At 44.9% G+C, this 20,657-nt stretch overlaps 1 protein-coding gene across 6 annotated transcripts in view; it reads right to left on the reverse strand.

Annotated features, from left to right (window-relative positions):
- The window catches only part of arb2a (ARB2 cotranscriptional regulator A), a 150,022-nt gene that overhangs the window by 62,100 nt on the left and 67,265 nt on the right, over nt 1–20,657 (reverse strand). For all 6 annotated transcript variants that reach the window (XM_068310630.1, XM_068310629.1, XM_068310632.1 and 3 more), the window contains exons 9-10: nt 7,077–7,193; nt 265–349 (exon numbers count right to left, since the gene is read on the reverse strand). In XM_068310630.1, coding sequence (XP_068166731.1) covers nt 265–349; nt 7,077–7,193 — 202 coding nt within the window. The remainder of the gene's footprint in view (nt 1–264; nt 350–7,076; nt 7,194–20,657) is intronic.

The raw sequence follows: 20,657 nt of genomic DNA on the forward strand, positions 1-20,657 counted from the left end.
CAGTGTCCAAAGCCTCCTGAGAACCTAAGACTAGTTTCATATTCATTATAAAGTATACAATATAATATGTCATGTGTGGCTCTAAAGCGCCTGTAGGAATCAGTGTGACTGTGATTGGCTGTTTCTTTCTGGTGAATAAGGGTCCAGCCACCCTCAGAGGATGGTTGGATTGACGGATGGTGTTTGGGGAGTGACTTTACACATGCTTATTTAACTACTTAAAGCCTTCTGTTGAGTTACGTTCTTACTGTGTGCGTTAAATACCTGCAGAAACTCGGGGGCAGTCGGGCAGCATGGGATCCAGTTGCGTGTCCACGGGCTCTGAACTCGATACCCAGTTACAACAGTGCTGTAGGGAGGGGGGGAGAGAATGACTGGTGAAAATTCTGAGGATGGATTTTGACATAAGAATATAGAATCTTAGACTCCACTGGTGAAGAAATTTAGAGAGGAGTTATTTAAAATGTCTGTTATTTGTGATTTTTTTGTGTAAAGCCATCTCCACAGTGTATGAGAGATGAGCACATGATTTGTAAAAAATGTACATTCCTTCATTAAAGAACTATAAACAACATATTCATCTGAAACAAGCCCCGCTCAGGGAATGAGCAAAAATTCTATTTGTAACCATAGAAACAACACAAACACACACAAACACAAAAAAGGTTCCTTTCCAGAAGAGCACCATGTTCAGATTTGGTTGCCGAATTTATAAAAAAGTCTTGATGAAAAATACCAAACAGTATTTGAGATCTGCTCCACAAACTAAACCATCCGCCAGAATGAGCCAAACTGTAACCATGGAAACAGAAAAAAAAAAATTGAAAGGACAAATATCCTTAAAATAGCAAAAGGCACCATTTCAGAAAAAAAAAAAAAATCGTTTTTGAGTTACACTCCAGAAACTAAATGACAGACGGAAACCCTCCCCACTTTGTTCTTGGCAAGGAATCATAAAGGAGATGTTACGTAAAAAGAACTCGACGCTTAGCCGTGATGGAAGGTGTGTTTTTTTAAGTTATCAAAATACGGAAAGTTTAATTGAAATCTAAAGATATACGAAAGATGATGAAAGACAGGAAGAAGACAATGGAGACAAAGAAAAAAATGGGGGACAGGTGCAGAGGACAAGGGGGAGAGAGAGAGACAGACAGAAAGAGGTGTGTTCGTGTGGCTGAGCGAGATGGGGGGAGGAGAGAGAGTGAGAGAAAGAAGAACAAGCAATTAAAAGCTCTGTGACATGTTGCTCCGACAGCTTGGTGTTTGTTTATAGCGAGGAGCTGAGGCCTTCTACCCCGGCTCCATCAGTGGGCGCCCTGGGGGAGGGTGTCTGCCCAGCTTGCTGACCCATAACCCCCTGCAAACACCCCTAGTCCTCTCAAACCCCCCTGTGGTTGACAACTCCACTGTCAGAAAGAGCAGAAGAGCTCTTCATCTCTTCTTTTTTTTGCCGTCTTCATCTCCCTGTCCGAGTTGACGTTCCCTCCATCATCGTTAGGCTCGCCGCGCCATTAATTAAACCCACAACCACCGTTCTAAAAACGCTCTCGTCCTGCTTGGGAGTTTTCATTCCCCGGGTCAGAAGATGATGGCGTATCAAAGTGTGTTTTTTTTTTTTTGTTTTTTTTTTTGGCGGATTGGTATGCATGCGGCTTGTGAGGTTCGCACAAAAACAAGGAAGAGAGAGAGAGACAGAGGGGAGGCTGTGGAGGAATGCTCGTAGAAGACGTTCGGCAGATAAGATAAAAGTTCAATAGAAGAGAGAGAAAACGTAAAGAGATTAGAATGTGCAGCTGGCGTCCTTCTGAATCGCCGCTTATCTACCCTTGTTTACTTTCACCCCGGCCCCCTGACAGTCATTACAGTGTTGTGTATGCTTGAGTGTGTGTGCGTGTGTGTGTGTGTGTGTGTGTGTGTGTGTGTGTGTGTGCGGGTGCTCGTGTGTGGGTCAGCGATTGCGCCGTAGGGGGTATCTGGTGAAGATGTGTACCATTGTGATCCCTTCACACTCAAACACACAGGGTTTTTTTTTTTTTTTTTTTTGCCCTCCGTGACCCTGACTCCCAAGACTTTGAAAGAGGAGGGGATGAGTAAGGTGGGGGGCACTCTTTGAAAGGACATGTCAAAATTCAACTCCACTATGATCCACCAAACACACACACACACACATACGTACACACACACCCTGCTCTGAGATGAGTTTGTTTTTCTAAATCATAAAATATCAAGTCAAATGTATTCCACGTCTAATAGAGCCCCTCGCAGCTGTTACTTCCTGCCTACATCGGTCTACACTGTCGCGTCGAGGCGAACGCCGTCCTCCGTCCTCCCACGGTGACATATTTACTTGAAGCTTATAGAGAAATATAAATTCATTGCGAGAGATCATCTTGATGGAACATCTGTCCCAAATAAGCAAATCCTTAGTAAATAATAAGTACGTCGAGGAAATTCAATTGGGAAATGTGTATAGAAATGTTTGTTGTCGAAATAAAGTGTGGCTCGCCTGTAATCCATTCCCATCCAATCGAACAAGTCAACCGCAGCACGGACCAGATCCGGCACTTAAGTAATGCAAAGTCTCTTTATTTAATTTCCTCAGTTGTGTCAATCAAAAGTGCAGAAGAAGAAGAGGAAGGTTTGGAGAAACATCAGCAGTGATGTGGGGTAATGGTGAGGAGGAGGAGGAGGAGGGTTTGGAATTGTGGGAAGATGACAAGTAATCTCGGTAAACAGAGGCATATTGTGTATTTTTAGCTCCTTTGCGTTGCCCTAGATGTGCTCTCCTCTGAGGCCGGGCGTGAGGGCAGAGCAGCGAGGAGGGGCTCAGAAATAGGGGAGGGGGGGGGGCATTGGTGGTGGTGGTGGTTGGGGAGGGTGGGGGGGGTTGCCCCTTGACTGCATCATCAAGTGTCCCGTTACATCTCCTTTAATTCATTCAGTCTCAAGGAAGATGTCAGCTGGGCTGTGGAGCAGAGGGTTGGATGGAGGGGAAAAAAGGGGTGTTATTCAAAGGACCCCCCCCCACCTCCACCCATCTCCACCAATGGAGGCAGGGAGGCCGGGTTTGAATAGACTTATCAAGGCAGCAACACACATGTGCACACAAAGTCTTGGATAAACGCACACACACAGACACACACACCAACGGCACAGTCTCGGTGCTGTGGGAGACCGCAGGCACAACAGCAGTCACATAAAGGCAAGGCCTGCTGGCTGGGATTAGAGGGGGGGCGACGCGACAAAAGGATGGCACATCACATCGGCTGCCTCTGACGCGGAGCGTCATCACTTCAAGCGGCTCGTCCGCCGATCAATGGCGCCGCTGAACTCAAGGCGGAAAGCGAAACAAACATGTAAACAAATCTGACTCTTCCCCCACCTCTGCTGCTCTGCGCATGTGTGTCTCTGTGCATCTTACGATCTGTGTCGGATATTAACACACACACGCATGTAATTTTGGAAGACACGGTGGCTAAAGCTACCTGCTATTGCTAATATTAAGCTGATGGATCGATGTGGGTGTGTCTGGTAAACAGATGTTGTTGTTCACGTCGTGACATCCAGTGAAAACAAGACAAATTCAAGCCTGGTATTCTTTTTTAACCCTAAGTAATTTTTCATCGTGTAATTTAGTCCATGTTAGCCTGACACTGATGCACGCTTGATTTCTAGTAGCGTTTATAAGCGGCATATTGTCATTTGAAGTCATTTTAAGACAATTCATTCTTACTCAATGCTGATCATTAAACCTTTAACATTAAAATAACTGAATGAATGTCAAAAAAGGTAAATACTGCAGTGCTTTTTATCCACACAGCATTCACCTGTGTTTGTTTGAGGCCAATTGAGGCCTGTCCAGCAGCCAATGAGGCATCTCCATTTCTTAACTAGGTGGGCCACTACCTCAGAGATAGGCTTTTTAGCCCTGCATTTGGTTTTTGCGTGTGTGTGTGTGTGTGTGTGTGTGTGTGTGTGTGTGTGTGTGTGTGTGTGTGTGTATGTGTGTGTGTGTGTGTGTGTGTGTGTGTGTGTATGTGTCTGTGCATGCAATCCACCACCTGCTGCCTTTTGCAAGACAAACTGGGAGCCAACCTGCTTCTTTCACATAACCCATCAACACACGTGCACGCACACGCACGCACGCACACACACACACACACGCAAAGATTTGACAAAAGCCTGCAATAAAATGAGACTTTTTGCCAGAATTAATTAAAAACTTTTGTTTTTGTAACAACATGCATTTGAATGCAAATATTAAAGGAGGTGTCGCATCTGCAGCCACATGCAGCCACCTTCATTCGATCTTGAAACAGTATTTGGACCTCTACTTTCTGAAAGCACACCAGACTGAATTCCAGTCTGAGATGGAGTGTACAAAAGTCTCCTAAACCATAACACACCTGACAGCCTGCAACCTAACTTGTCAAAAAGTAGTCCCGAGTATCAATTCTTGCTCGCTCTCTCTGTGTCTCTGTCTCTCTCCCACCTCTTCCAGTTGCTGTATAATCTCTATGGATTAAGATGGTTTATTCATGACCATAGCGTACGCTGTGTGCGTGTGTGTGTGTGTGTGTGTGTGTGTGTGTGTGTGCGCTCTGGGCAGGCCACTAGAGTGTGACAGCAGGCCAGCACAGTGACAGGAGACACCTTGGAGACTGTGACAGGCTGCCAGCTGTACACCATCATTCGCATTTCTCTCTCCCTCACTCACTTCATTTCACCATGCTACTCATCTATTTCCACATACATCTCTTCATCTCCTCTCCTCCATCTGTATTCACCCCATTCATATCCTACCTGTCTTTTTGTTTTTCTCTTCCAAAGCTCTGCCCTGTGCTTTTCTCGGCGCCAGTCAACAGGGTTTAGAAAACGGAATGTTTCACACACTGAATTTCTTTGTCCGTTTCTTTTTCTGTCTCTGTGAATGTACGAGTCTTTTGCCAAGTTCCTCCAGTTTCCCCTTTTTCTCTTACTGTCAATCTGTATTTCGTATACCGGCGGCAACATCAATCGGCGCTCTTCTGGCCCATTTGGTCCATATAACCCGGGCCCGGCAGGGGGTGATCTCTAGATCCCATCTCCCCTCTTTTACTCTCCTCCTCTCATCATCCCATTCTACCATCCAATGACCTTCTGAACCCCAGGGGGAGCGAAATTATCTCTGTCCAAGGGGATCAGATCAGTGCACCGCTGACCTCACATGCACCCACTCAAATGGGCACCCACATTTCTCTGTGATGTACACACACAAACTCGTATGCATGTGTGTGAGGTGCTTGCAATGAAAGTGCTGTTTACGTACAAGATCCAGCTGTGTTTGGGTCATTGATGCCCTTTAAAAGCAGCATTGAATGAATTTAGGCCTGTGTACATGGGTGTTTTGCACTGTAACAAAGTGTGCATCAATTTGCAGGCTGTGTGATAATTCAAAGACAAACATCAGGAAACTGAGCCAATGACAGAAACTTACAGCCAAGAGTAACGGGTTTAGCATTTTGGGTAGGACACAAAGGAAATCTGACCTTTTAGGGAAACCGCTGCACATAAGCAACATTGAAACATTGGTTTCTAGTGTAAATGACTGGGATGGATTAGGATTTGGATTCACCTCAATCCTCATGCTGATCCATGCCCGGAAGCCACTTGTGGTGACACAGTGAATTTTAATATCAGACTTCTTGTTTGGAAAAACATGATGCTATTTTAAGTTTTTATTGCTCACTATTAATCAGATGTGAACATATAAAAACAAAAACAAAACCTTTGTTGTGGAGCGGATACATTTTTGTCACTACATAAATCTGATGGAATTATTTCTAGAAATAATACAATGATTCCTGGGAAAGTATGTAACGCTATCGCTACTCTGGAAGAAGAGTGAACCCAGAAGTGTTTGAGTTAAGATGTACAAGAGAACAGTCTGGAAAGAAAAAGATGATGTACACATTCTCCAAATTTGGTCTTGTGGTATCATTGAGAAGGGCATCGCATAGCGTAGGATAGGAGTGCCACCATTTCCCTCAAAAAGAAACGCTTTAATTAGGGAGGCTCTCCTCTTAATTCAGCCGAAAAAGGCCTGTCGGTTAATGAGAGAGAGAAAGAGAGAGAAAGAGGGAGAGAGAGAGAGAGAGAGAGAGAGAGAGAGAGAGAGAGAGAGAGAGAGAGAGAGAGAGAGAGAATCCTTGCCTGTCCCTTTTCCTCCTGCTGGACAAAGAAGGTTATTTCAGATTTATTGTTCTGGGTAATCATCACAAATAGAAAATCACTTAACATTCCAATTATGCCGTGTCCTGAACATCCCTTAGATGAATCAAAAATAGGAAATGCCAGACAAGGAGAAGGGGGCCAGCGCAACCTTGAATCCCCACCACTCCCACGAACATAAATACATGTTCGCAGACGACTAACACACATCTGAGCACGCAAACACACATACACACGAAAATGGAAGATGACAGAAATAGCAAAAAACAAAAGGCAAGGGATATAAAAGAGGATGTACTACAAATAAAGGTGTGCAGGTGTGTGTGTGTGTGTGTGTGTGTGTGTGTGCGTATGTTATATTTGCATCTCTGGCTCTCGAGCAGCTCTGGTCGTGGATGGTCCTCATCTGTATGTGCATACTGAGTGAGCCCAGGTGCGGCGTATGGTACAGAGGTCACGCCGGAAAGGGCGAGTGCTAAAATGAAGCTAACGCAGACGCACGCGTGCTCGTGCATTCCATCTCCGGTGCTCATCTGAAAGCACAGAAAACAGGTGCGTGCACGCACGTATCCAACCACCTCACCACCGTCAGGGGTTAACTGTCTTAGTTATTCTTTGACATGCACCCATGTATAAGAAGAAGGAAAAAGCCAAAGCAAACAATGCTTCTCTATGGCACTCTGAGTACAGTCAGAGGTACCTGTGGAGGTCATCGGGGTTGGACTGAGAGGACTGATCAAACCTGTGAGACTTCAGCCAACCACTGAACAAATTTACACGATGCTCAGTTTACTCCTGTGCTGTTTTTCCTTTTGTTTCCCTGTAGTGTGTTTGTGTTTGCATATCTCAGTGTGTCATCATTTCACCTGCTGCATCCAGTCCTGCGTGACTTTGCTGGTCTCCTGCAGCCACATGTTGTGAGCTGAGTCGGTCAGAGCCACGGCACACACTCTGTTCTTCACATGCATTTCCCTCTGATTCATCTGCAACAGAAAGGATTCCATTGGCGTTAGCATTTTAACGACGGGGAAACTGTTGAGGACACAGCTCTGATGGCGTTCTAACAACAAAGAGACTTTATGGTACAAGAGATGTGACATCCTCTTCAGTTAAAAAAAACAAAAACCCAAGGCATTGCATCGATGTGAATAAGATGATCTTATATATCACAGATGGAGGGAGTCAATCGATATTTACTGGACTACCTGAACTGTATTCATTGTTCAAAACATGCAGTAGGGACACTTCTCGGTCAGAGATAACACTGACCCAGTGGACATCTTTGTAGACCAGCAGATACAGGCTCAACACGGTGTATAGCATAATGTTATAAAGTGAAATATGAAAGAGCCGCTCCGGCATAGTGTGTCCTTGTCACGTCCTGTGTAAATGTCCTTCCTCGTGCACGTTCAAACACCTCGTCCCCATTCTTAATACCCTTTCCCTTCACATGTCACAGAGAGACTGGCGTCCACAGACCCTTCTTCCTATTCCCCTCTGAATGTCAATGCTAAGGAAAATGTCACACAAAGAACTTGTTACCGGACTACAATAGACTCCCCACAAGGCTCGTCCTACCCAAAGGAGTACCACAACCAGGCTTAGAGAATGAGTCACCATGCTTTAAGATAAAACGGGAAGAATAGGGAACAGGACACACAAGAATAGGGCAATAATCACTTTATATTTGGTCCATTGGGAAGAGCCATGCCACTCCAAGCTCGGTGACATCCTGGTCACTTGGACGTGGCTCTAAACCACTGAAGATCCCATTTTTAAAACTAAATTTAACCTTCATCATTTCTAATATAGTTGTAGATGAAAACCTGGCCCTGACCGTGCTCCTGCTTACCTGAAAAACATTGGTGATGGCATTTGTTTGGCTTGGTGGGATATCTAAATAATTTAAAACTAAGACAGGGATTGGAACGCGATGGCTTAGTTCGTGTTTGCGTCTAAGAATAGGATAAATATTGGTCGATTAATGCCGGAGAGCAATAAAACAATAGAGCTGAAGCGTAAGTAAAGAGTTATTGTTTAGCCAAGTATGGAGAATATAAACTGGCACCACAAAAATGATCTGACAGTCAAACTGGGCCTAAGGCTAGAGCCATCAGCCATATTTTACACACTCCAAAACATGTTACACTGGCCATCTCTAGCTAGCCAACACTGGCTGGATGTATATCAAAGTTACAGCGGGCATTTGAATATAAACTCCTTTGGCTAGGCCAAATTAAAGTGGGAGTTTATAGAGATAAATGTAACCTATTAAGGCTCTGAGGACTCATGCATCACACAGCTGATAAGGCCTTCGCCAGGGTGCCTTCACCGTGGAAGATCGACTATAGACAGAGAGTGGAGGTACTATCATGCACAAAAGTCAGTCAGTCAGTCAACTTCAGATTACCATTGCTATATCCGCCGCAGCGGGTCACAGGGAGCCGGAGCCTATCTCGGCGGTATAGGGCGTGAGGGGGGGGACACTCCGGGAACGACGCCAGTGTACCGTGGAGCCACACACAAAGACATACAACCATAAACACACACACTCATTCCTACGGGCAATTTGGAATGGCCAATCAACCTGAAGCGAATGCTTATGGAGGCGGGAGGAAGCCGGAGAACCCGGAGAGAACCCACGCAGACAAGGGGAGAGCATGCGAACTCCGCACAGAGCGGGACTCGAACCGGGGTCCATCGTGTTGTGAGGAAGCAGCGATAACCACTGCGCCACCGTGTCGCCCATGCACAAAAGTGTAAAAATAAATTAAAAAAGAACATGTATGGACCGACACTTTCACCACCTCACACAAAACCTTCCAATCACAGACACACACACAGAGAAACACACTCCTCTATCTACTCCACCCTCTTCCACGCTTGGTTGAAAAGCTTTCCTCTGGCAGAACTGGGCCCGTGGGAGTAGCAAAGGCAACCTTTTAAAACTGGAAGTGTCAGTCAAGGTCCTGTTTTCTGGTGCTAGCCAAACGGGCCAGTCCCTGAGTACGTGGGTGGGGGGGTGGAGGTGGTGGTGGTGGTGGTGGGGGGCGCTGCTAGCAGAGGCCAGGAAACAGGAGGCAATGGACTGACTGACCACGGAAAACCCCCAAAAACATGACGGCAGAAAGTAAAAAACAAGCCGCGTCTGGGAAGAAAATATGTTTCCAATTTCCAAGTAGATAGATGGCTCTCTACGTGATCTTTTTATTAGTCCAACATTTTTATTTTGAATAGAAAGTGTTCCTTAGATGGTTGACGTTCACTGGATATCCTTGCCATTTCTGTAAGTGAGCTATTGTAAATTTAGTAACAGGTGTCAAAAGCAAAATGTATTTTCCAACTTAATAATTCGTTTTAGTCGGTCTTATATAAAATCATTTTGCTGTGCCACTTTTTACATAAAGCGCTTAAGAGATGACAAAAGATATGCAAATAGATGGAGGGAAGAGATAGAACAAGAATACTAATACAGACAACCAGATGAAGTGTGTGCATGTGTGTGTGTGTGTGTGTGTGTGTGTGTGTGTGTGTGTGTGTGTGTGTGTGTGTGTGTGTGTGTGTGTGTGTGTCTGTCTGGATGTGGTGTATGAAGGTGTGCAGGAATGAATGTGTGCAGACACGAGATCACAGCTCAACAAAGGTGCAGTTTGGTGAAGGAGGAAGAGGATGACTGACAGTGGTTTGACGAAGATAAAGGTATTTACAAAGGAGGGAGCACAGCTGGTTAGGTGGGAGTGAAGCAGTGTTGGATGGATATGTCTGGAACTTAAATATTGGACTTAAGTATTTAGACAATGCATGAGTAATCTTTCGACAGACTGTCTCATCAAGCCGACAGATGACTGGAGAGAAGGTTTTAAAAAATGTGGGATAATGAGACCTTAGGAGTTCCTAAAGAAGTCATTCAAACTGATTACATTCGGCACCTCTGCATGTTTTCTTTTTTTGGTGGGTAAAAGTTTTCCCTGAACTAAATTTTATTGGTTTGAAACACCAAGCGAAAACTACTTCTGCTCTGGAGTTTTCTCTGTGATCTGCTATTCAAAGATGCTCACACAGCGTTGTAAGTTTGCTAAAATGAGGAAGGACAATAAATCAGCAACTCTAACCAAACAAAGTCTGTTTTCTCCATGATGCCTCAATCCAAGATTAAAGACCAAAGAGCTCCATCTCCCAACATCGGCCATATCAATCACTCGTTATGACAGCGCTCACTACCGCAACGCCTATAAACATATGTTTGGCTGTGGGAGCTGTTGGGGTAATCGACTGACAAATAATGATTTCAGGAGAGCGCGCCTCTCTGCAGCATGGCCTTCCAACAAAACGATTCTGACATCACTCAATCCCATGTTTTACAGGCCGCAATGGCAACTGTAGTTGATTTGCACAATAAAAAAAAGAAAAAAAAAGTGAAAAACTCTACACGTTGGCTGGGTGTGGGATACTCCACAATAACTTATAGACCAGTTGCTTACCAAGCGGGCAGCGACGCAAGTCGTCTTATCATGTGACTCATTGTGTTATTGTTTTTATAATATGTTAGCCAGCGGATTAGCTTCAAATCAAATGTGCTAATTCACTACGTTACTGCAGTCTGCAGCACTAACAAGGAAAACAGGCCAGCTGTTGCGATCCGTCTTGTATCGGACAGGGGAAAAAGAAAGAGAAACATGTGGAAGTACTTGTTGAGCTAAAACCAACACACAGATGTTGAGACATTTGCTGCGTCTCTGCTGGCCTTTCCTTTAACGCTAAAGCAGCTGGGTGTGCAGAGTTCGGGCGAAGGTTGGATACGGGAGGCTGGCATGTAAAAAAAAAAAGAAAAGAAAGAAATACAAATGAGTCGAAAGACAGGAGGTTAAAAGAAGAAGCTAAATGGATGTCAAATGTTTAGAGGAAAGGGAAGAAATGAGGAGAAGGAGCAAGACAGATGAGAGACATTGCAGATGTGCACAACAAAGAATATTATTAATGTTTTATTGATCCCCATGAGGGAAATTATCTGTTCCCTTGGCACACTTTTCAGGAAGAACACACTGCAGGGTCAGCTTCAGTACAGTATCCCTGAAGCAAGTGGGCTTTCACTGTCTTCAAAACATTAGCAGACACTTAAACCTAAGTGGGAGCTATGCATCTGAATCCTTAGTCCTCAGCTTGAAGGGCAGCCTCCTTATTCACTTGAGCACCTTGATGAAACATTTATCATCGGCCTCTATCTTCATCTAACTTCTGCACCATCATAGGCTTGTAGAATCCCATTCATTTATATTATGAAGGCCATTTTGACGTCTCAATCTAACACGGCGCGATGAAGACGTGTTTAAAACTCTTACCCTGTTTCTAAGACAAGCTGATTTTAAACGCACTCAGTCAGTGTTTGAAATTTGCTACAAGCGCACATTGACCATTATGTGGACTGGAATAACAAAGCTAAATCAGACAAGGGTTAATGATGCATCTGGAGTGATCACAGGTGGACAGCTCTAAAAACAGTGTGGCATTTAAGATCTAGTCACTCGTATCATATGGTCTGGAGGAGGAGTGGCCACAACTTTAAGCAATATGAGGTAAAAACAGCATTTATAGTCTAGATGATTCAACTGGCCACAAAAAGCACTTTATAAGACGAAGCCAGCATTCAACCATTCACACACACACATTCCAACAGTGGTAGAATTTGTAGCATGCTAGGTGCCATGAGGAGTGGTAATAATTCACACTGCTGTGACCACTATCGCTCTGTGATTCGTCTGGGTGTCCTTTCTGTGACCAAAGAGAGTCACGTATTTCTGAACTCAAGCTGGCAAAGCTATATGAAATCCAGCTTTTAACAAGCCAAAATAACCGACCCCCCTACATAAAACTCGCGCAGACCCGCCCACATAGCCGCTATCTTGTACCTGACCTCTCACATGGCCCTCAGCAAACTACAGCGTACACCACTTTAAGCTGCTTCCCGCTACAAAGACGGCTAATTGCAAGACTTTCTGTTGTGTGTAATCTTATTTTCACTGCTGACGCGGATTGTGATATGCAACGCGTGTGTGCATATGCTCGTGGTGGTGTGTGTGTGTGTGTGTGTGTGTGAAAGGGTAAAAAGGAGGGAGGCGGCGTATTAATCATGTTTATTTATCTGGACAAGGAGTTGAAATAAGCAAAGAGACATCATTTAACAGCGTGCTAAGCTAATCTCTGGTCGAGATAAATACTTCATTTCTCTCCTCTCCCTGTGACGCTCCCTCGCTCACGACTGCTCCGCCGATGCTACATCTAAACACCGGCAATAATAAAAGCAATTATTTAGGCCTTTGATAATTATGTGTCAAAGGCAGCAAAAGCCACGAGATAATTGGGCAAAAAAAAACTGAATGGTAATCCACAATAGAGATCCCCACGGGGAGATGGGCAGACTTATCCCCAGAAAGAATACAAGTGAGAGAAAAGATGGAAAACAGACAGAAAGATGAGAGCTCTTTGAGGGACCTTGCTCACTGTCAGACAGTCGATGTGAAAAGCCACAATTACACATGGAGACAGAGATGCGGCAAACAAGGGAGAGGGAAACAATGGATGGAGAGGAAACGACAGAAAATGAGATGGAATCAAAGGAGGCGAAGAAGGAATATTACCGAGGAAGATCGAGCAGAGGCCAAGGGTAAAGGGGGAGAGAGATAGACAGACAGAGGGAGAGAGAGAGAGAGACAGAGAGAGAGAACCGTGCGACGATGCCGGTTTCTAATGTGTCTGCATCGTGAGCTGCCAACAGCCGCAGATAATCTCGGACTACCCACTGAGCACTGAAGCACTGCTTAAATATTTGATTGATTAACCGTCCCGTAGCTGCCAGAGAGGAAGAGGAGTGCAAACCGAGGAGCCAGGGCAAACGCAGGAAGAAGGAAAAAAATACAACAAACAAACATATATGCGGGTGCAAACCGGAAGGCTTGGGAGACACATGGCGCTGACACACTAACACATACACCCCCACAAATCCCTACATGCAAACATTGGAACAGGAGCCCAAACACAAACCACACATAGACATGTACACATTAGGAGCATGTGTAGAGTCTGCAAAGACAGTGGCAAAAGGCTGGGAGAAAAACAAACAGAAAGGCTAACCGGTGCTTTGGCAGCGATTTCAACTCAATGAGGACAATAGACGTACAAATAGTGGGTAAGTTGATGATCCCCAGTTGGGGTGGGGGGCACGGGTGATTTTCTGTGTCGTGTGTGGGACTGCAGGTTGGTCGTGACTGATCCCGGGTCACACAGGGGTTCACAGGAGCGTTTTCAGCTGGTCTAGCTTAGTGGGTCAACACACACACACACACACACACACACACACACACACACACACACACACACACGCAACACACTCATCCACGTCCATCCCTGGCTGTGAAAACACAGGCAGCTGAACCCCCCCCCCACCTCCCCCTGCCCAACACACTCCGACACCCTCCACAGGAAGAGACAACACTGACGCTTCCTGTGGCTTTGAAGCGGCGGTCCCAGGTCTTCTGTCGGTCCCCAGTTTCCTTTGTCTTAACCGCAGGAAGGAAGCCCTCTCTAGCATGAGGCCACAGGGCCCTGGGGAGCAGGAGGGAGTGTGTGTGTGAGTGTGTGTGTGTGTGCGTGCATCTTTCAGCATTGTGGGAGTGTGCTGGTTTTTTTTTTTTGCTCGCTGAGGTCACATCCATTTACTTGCAGGGTTTTTCCCCTCTTGACTCTCCGGTGCTCGAACTTGCGGTGCGGGGACAGCGAGGGAGGGAGAAATCAGGAGAAAACGGCAACAAATTCCTCTTCTTTTTCCTCTCACATGCAGGATGGAGGGGAGACGAGGAGGAGAGGGAAAGGGGACGGCGGTGGGCAGGGAGACAGGGCGTGAGGAGCAGGTATTGTTAAAGTGTGTGAGTGACAGGACTGGACGCAGGGTAGCACAGGAAGGTGTGTGTTTGTGTGTGCGAACATGAAAACTGCAAACACACGTGTATACAGCTGATAGAAACATACACACACCAACGTCGGAGGGGGGAGAGGGGGTGTTGAGGAAAAGGAAGGCCAATAAATATTTACTGACACAGCAGAAGTGGAGGATGGTCGTCCACTGGTGGAAACAAAGGACAGAGGATGAGGAGCGGCGTGCCAGGAAATTTGCCGACGGCGGGCGTTGCGGCCCGCTCGCGCCCGCATGGAAAACAAGAGGAAGATGGGAAGGGAGGATGGAGGAGAGAGGGCAGGGAGGGTGGGATGGAGGGAAGGTGGGAAGGGATTCATAAACAAAAGGAGTCTGGTGGAAATGAACTACAGTTCACTTGGAAATGGATTTAGTTCCTTCAAGACAACACTGAGGGGTGATGATGACGGTATGTGCATCCTTCATCGGTCTAAAAAAATAGTTTTTATTACTGCTTCTCAGCCATCTCTTTATAAAACTCGTTCAGAGTATGCATATTAGAATAAAACAGACACTTGAAACACTCGAATGTCTGTTGGTTTCTACTTGACTGACAGCTCTTTTATTGCAGTGGACTTCAGAACCCAATGAGCCAAGCAGACGCTCAAATGCATCGCAGCGTTTCATAGTTCGCGCAGCAGAACACAATTAATTTCTCATTAACATCCACACAGTGGTGAGTGTTAATGATATCAACTCCCAACAGTTTGATCAATTTACATTGTTGTCACAGCGAAAAAAGACCGTCGCTCGTTTCGCAACAGTCGCCATATCATGCTCACATTACAGCGGAAAAAAGTTTGGTAACGCCAGTAGCCAAGGGTGTTTAGTGACAGCAATTATAGGAATGATCCAAATGGTCATTTCTAATTAGGGAACGCTCCTTAAAGTGACTAATTAAAGCCTTACATTAATTAGAATGTGTCTTAGTTAAAAAAAAAACCCAGCACCAGGTTCATCGTTCCCAAATGAACCAGCTGTATGAACATCTCTGGTTGGCAGAGCGCGCCAGTGATGGTCCGGCCTCGTCGTCTCCATTCGCCTTTCCCGTCCCTCTCTCTCACTCCAAAAGCGCTTCTTTCTTGACTTCCTCCCTGTCTCCCAACCCTCCGGCAACGCTGTAAAATAGAAACCTAACCTCAATATTTTCCCTCACGGTGCTGGGACTTGCTGGCCCATTAAATTCCCCTTCCCATGTGTCAGATTGCACATTTCCACCATGAAATTTTCATATAATTAAACTTTCTTAATGATTTATAAGCTATAATAATAGCCGTAAGTATTTCAGAGGAGGTTAAAGGGACACCCTTTAAGTGCACACCGGGGGATGACCCTGTTTTAACATAGTTTTGGATGGGTGACTCTCGGCGGGAGATGAGGATGGATAGGGTGATGGAGAATGGGAACGACGGAGGGAGGGGACAAACGAGCGAGCCTAACAAGAGAGGGTGGAGGAGGAGGCTGAGACCTTTGTGCCGTAACTCAGGGTGATGCTGACACGGAGGAGAATCAAGGGCTTCCTGAACCCTGGCAGGGAGGAGACGAGATCACCACAGAGAGGAGTGGAAAGACACACATGTGGAGGAGAAACTGACAGGAGGAAGGAAGGGAGAAGGAAAGGCTGGGTGCAGAAGGAAAGAAGTAGAGAGAGAGAGAAAGAGCAGCACTGACAGAACAAATCCTGTTAAATAAAAGTGAAATTAGTATTATGTTGGAAAAAAAAAAGCTAAATAGACTCACTTAATCCTGAGTACTGTACAAACTTAAAGCTCAACATGTACAGTATGTTATGGAGTTCTCACAGACACACAGACACACAGACACAGACACACAGACACACACACACACACACACACACAAACACACACACACACACACACACACACACACACACACACACACACACACACACACACACACACACACACACACACACACACACACACACACACACACACACACACACACACACACACAAACGTTTGCTCTCTGCTGCCTCTCTGACGGCAAGGCTGATATGATTGCCACTTAGGAAATCAGTGTGTTTTCACACCACTCTCAGCTCTGCCAAAGCTAATGTGTTAAATATCCATCGAGTACTGCTGTCCATTTCTGAGACACACACACACGCGCACGCACGCGAACACACACACACACACATACACACACACACACACACACACAAACACACACACACACACACACAGCCTAAGGGGCTGATAAACACTGATTCGTTGTAATAAGTGAGCCCACAGTCGGATTCCGAGCCTAAATTTCTAAATTGGGGTGCAGTGAGAATACCCACATGCTATGATGTCAGAATTTTAACTCACGTCACTTTAAGTAGAGCTAAATTTAAAAACAATGAGTGAGATGCTCGTTGTTGTTGTTGTTTTTTTGCTGCATCTTTGTTGTGTACAAATCCACTTTCATGCCGTACAAATCAACACATTAAGTCCAGCTACTGTAAGTGTTTGGAAAAGGTGGAGCCTGCTGATGGCAAAATCAACCAAATATCACGGTGGACTGTTTTTCACCTTAGCTGTGATGGGGGAGGAGGAACAAAGGGAAAATAAAACAAAAACAACAAATCTGGAGGCGCCTGCTGCTCTGCACATAACTGGCAAATCAGGTGTGTGTGTGTGTGTGTGTTTGTGTGTGTGTGTGTGTCGGTGTGTGTGTGTCTGTGATTTTGGCGTGTGTATCAGATTCTCAGGGGAGGTGTTTTGTTAAAACTTCCAGGGCCACTCGACACATCTCTGAGTGAGAAGCAGCTCATGGATGAATGGGAAATAAGTTGCAGGGGAAAAAGAGGAAGAGGAGCAGAGGTATAATGCAGTACTAATGAAAGCGGCAAAGACAGCGTTGCCTTCAGGTACCAACTTTTACGCATTCATATTTGCTCGTCTCCTGCGCTGGAGGCCAAAGGGGAAAGAGAGAGCCCCTGAAACAGGAGGAAAAAAAAAAGTAATCCCCTTGTAGTCAAAGGAAGGTGAGGAAAGGAAAACTAGAGATGGCCAAATGGAATTAATGGAAATATATAACAATCTGAAATTAACTTCTCATTGCCACTAGCCATTATTAAAAACTGTTTTTTAATGAGAGGAGAGATGAGTCAGAAAAGAGAAAGAAAAAAGCGAGAAGAGGTTGAGGCCATATTACAAATTGGACAGGCTGGAGGAAGTTACAAGTTAATTTGCCCCATCATGAAAACACTTTGCAGTTCTCAAGGCAAACTCACTTAAATTATTACTCTGATGTCAAAATTAATCAAGACATGAGACTAAAAAGAAGAAGAAGAAAAAACTAGAATAAGCTCCAAAAAAATACAAAACAATTCAATTAGTCCATTAAAACAGGAAAGAAAGAAGACTCAAACACATGGATTCTGTGGAGATGTTTGGTCCACAATTAATAGTTAAAATATTTTACTTCCTCCCTTTAAATATGAATTTAAAAGTCCATGGATATTTGTTTCAATAGAAATAAGCCAAAAAAGAGAGAGAAAACCCCCAACTTTGAGCTCAATTGCAGCAAAACAAACTAATTTAAAAAAGTAGTAAAATATCTGGACACGTATCAAATACATTTATCAATAGTTATTATTATTATTATTATTATTATTATTATTATTAATAATAATATTAGCAACAGTTTATTTATGTATTAATAGAAATAGTTTATTAGTATTAATAATACTATAATTTTGTTTTTAAACCCAAAGCTTTTTAATTATAAACCGTTAATAAAGACTTCCATGTGTTTACTTTTATGACCGCGCACAAACAGCGACAAAGACACACTTCTGAGCACACGTTGCAATCACCACGGTGATTCCCTTAATGAATTAAATGGAGAAAAAAAAAAAATCTACAAAAACTAGTACACACTAACTGAAGTGCTTTTCAAGTGATATTATTGATTAAAAACACAGCCTGAGATAAGAGTAAGGAAAATGTACCCACACACAAACATCCACGCAGATGAAAGGCACACACGCACATGCACACACACACACAAACGCACACACACACAACTCACTAAAAAGTATATTATTAATCTTATAAAAAAAAGCAATTAAATCAAAGTGGTATAGAGCCTGAAGCTATGAGGACTGTCAATTCTGCTGGAAATGCCACAGAAGATTACAGTCGAGTTTGTGGATTTCATGAACCTTTCTTTTTTTTTTTTTCTTTCTTTTTTTTTTTTGATTAGGGAGTCAATTATTTCTCATTACTGAAGATGCTATTTCGGAAAAAGACCTTATCAGTCAATCACGTGGAAAAGTCCTCGAAAAGCGTGAATAAACCATTAAGAGAGAGGCAAATGTGTGTATGTGTGTGTGTGTGAAAGTGTATGGGGGGGGGGGGGGGGGGCATTGACCCCTTTCCCAACCCAAACTCCTAGTTGTAGTCAAATTACCTTTTTAACTATTACACCTCTGTCACGTCTTTGTCAGCGTATGGTAATTAGGGCCTTCAGTGGAGAAGATTTGAAAAGAAAACAGTATATTTATTAGTTTATCTCAGAGAAAGGCATTTACCCAGAGCTGAAGGTAAGTTTGAATGTGGTGATTATCTTGTCAGTTTCAGGCTGTTTGTCTAAGTGTGTGTATTTGTGTGTGTGCTTGAGAGTGTGTGCGTGTCACTGTGAGTGAGTGTATGTGACTCTAGGTGATATGCCGTCATGCGTGTGTGTGTGGCTGGACATACATATATATATATATATATATATATTTATTTATATGTATATATTCATATACGTGTTTGCTTTTGCCGCTTTCGGCACACTGATAGGCGAGCGCAGCACATTTCTCCCATCCTCTTTGTTCAGCGTTGGGTTTGACACCTCTAAACAATAGCGGTGCTTTACTTCACCCAGCCCCAACCCACCACCAACCACACGCCGCACGGACGGGGAGCTGCCAATTAGCACTATCAAACACCCCTCATCAGCTGTCTGCTCACCACCAAAAGAAGAAGAAGAAGAAGAAAAAACATCCAGAAAACAAATCAATACTTCACTTATTTCTCTATCAAAAAAACAATCCCAGTCATTAGTGAGCTTAAGATACAGGAAAGAGAGCACAATGGCTAATTGCGTTAAAAAATTTTTTTTTTAAAAATAGTGTGTGGAAACGACGCAAAACAACTAGTCCTGGTGGTGTGACTGCATTAATTAAGAACAAATGCTCAACCAGGAGAGTAGAATCAAAGGTCGGGATAGTCTGAGTCCATGCAGTGAACAGGGGGGGTCCTTATTTTGGGGTATGACTCTTCCTTGACCTGACCTGAATGCAATGGTTGTCTGAACGTCTGGCCTTTTCCATGTGGACACTCACTTTTCCAACTCCCATGAATGCCTCACTTGCTATTTTAGGTTATGTACCTTTGTCTGGCCGCACGCGATGTGAGCCGCGTTTGGCGGTCGCCGTGCAGCCAGACGATTTTGCTTGACCCCCTGGGTGGGTGGGGATGAGGTGGGAGAGAATTGAAGGGAGGGGGGGGAGGGGGGCTGTCATGGAGAAGGGGTCTCAGAGGGCCGGAGGTGAGCAGAGGTGTCTGGAAGATGACTGCTGCTGCTCTCGGGGGTCCAGACTCGTTTCATTAACCCGCACCCTTGGGTTCACCCAAACAGAGACAGGGGGTGGCAGTCAGGATGGAGTGGGGGGGGGGGGGTGCAGACGGGTGGAGACCAATGGCACTACTGGCCACCGGAGACTTACCGCCCCGCCTGACTTCCTGTATGTCTGAATGCAGATCCGTGCCATTCATTACAGGCAAGAGATGGCTCTCCAGCAAAATACCAACACTAACAGCAGCACAGGGATGCAGACAGGAATAACACACATATACCAATATACAGATGCATGGAAGCCTGCTGAGGGAAGGAGAGGGGCAACAAAAGACAGGCAGTGCCCCCTAGTGTTTTCATCAAAGAGAAATGAAACCAAATCAAACTACCCATCACCCCTTGCAAAGCCACCGAAACAGATAGAGGAGAGATGTGAGAATGAAGGGGGTGATGGAGATGCTGGTGGAACGGCATCACATGCTAAAGTCACAAGGGCGGGGAGGGTGGAAGGGGGTGAGACGGAGGTGGCGAGATTATGGGGGGGGCAGGGGGATGGCGAAGGATTGAGGGAGCTGGGGTTGAAGAAAGGATGGAAGGTGAGGAGAGATTACGGGGGGGTGGGGCGTACTATGAGCGTTAGCTGATGGTTGATGGAGAGGAGGGGGGGGGGATGTCTCGACACAACCAAGATGGTTTTAATGTTCGAGGCCGAGGAAGAGCGAGGGGGAGACGGAGAGGCGGGCAGGCCATGCATGAAAGCCGATGTCAGAAGAGTCCAGAGGAATCGTCGAGTGTGAAGCCATCTAATGGGAAAGCAGAATACATATGAGACAGACACACACACACACACACACACACACACACACACACACACACACACACACACACACACACACACACACACACA

Source organism: Antennarius striatus, chromosome 3 (assembly GCF_040054535.1).
Source record: "Antennarius striatus isolate MH-2024 chromosome 3, ASM4005453v1, whole genome shotgun sequence".
Classification (NCBI taxonomy): Eukaryota; Metazoa; Chordata; class Actinopteri; order Lophiiformes; family Antennariidae; genus Antennarius; species Antennarius striatus.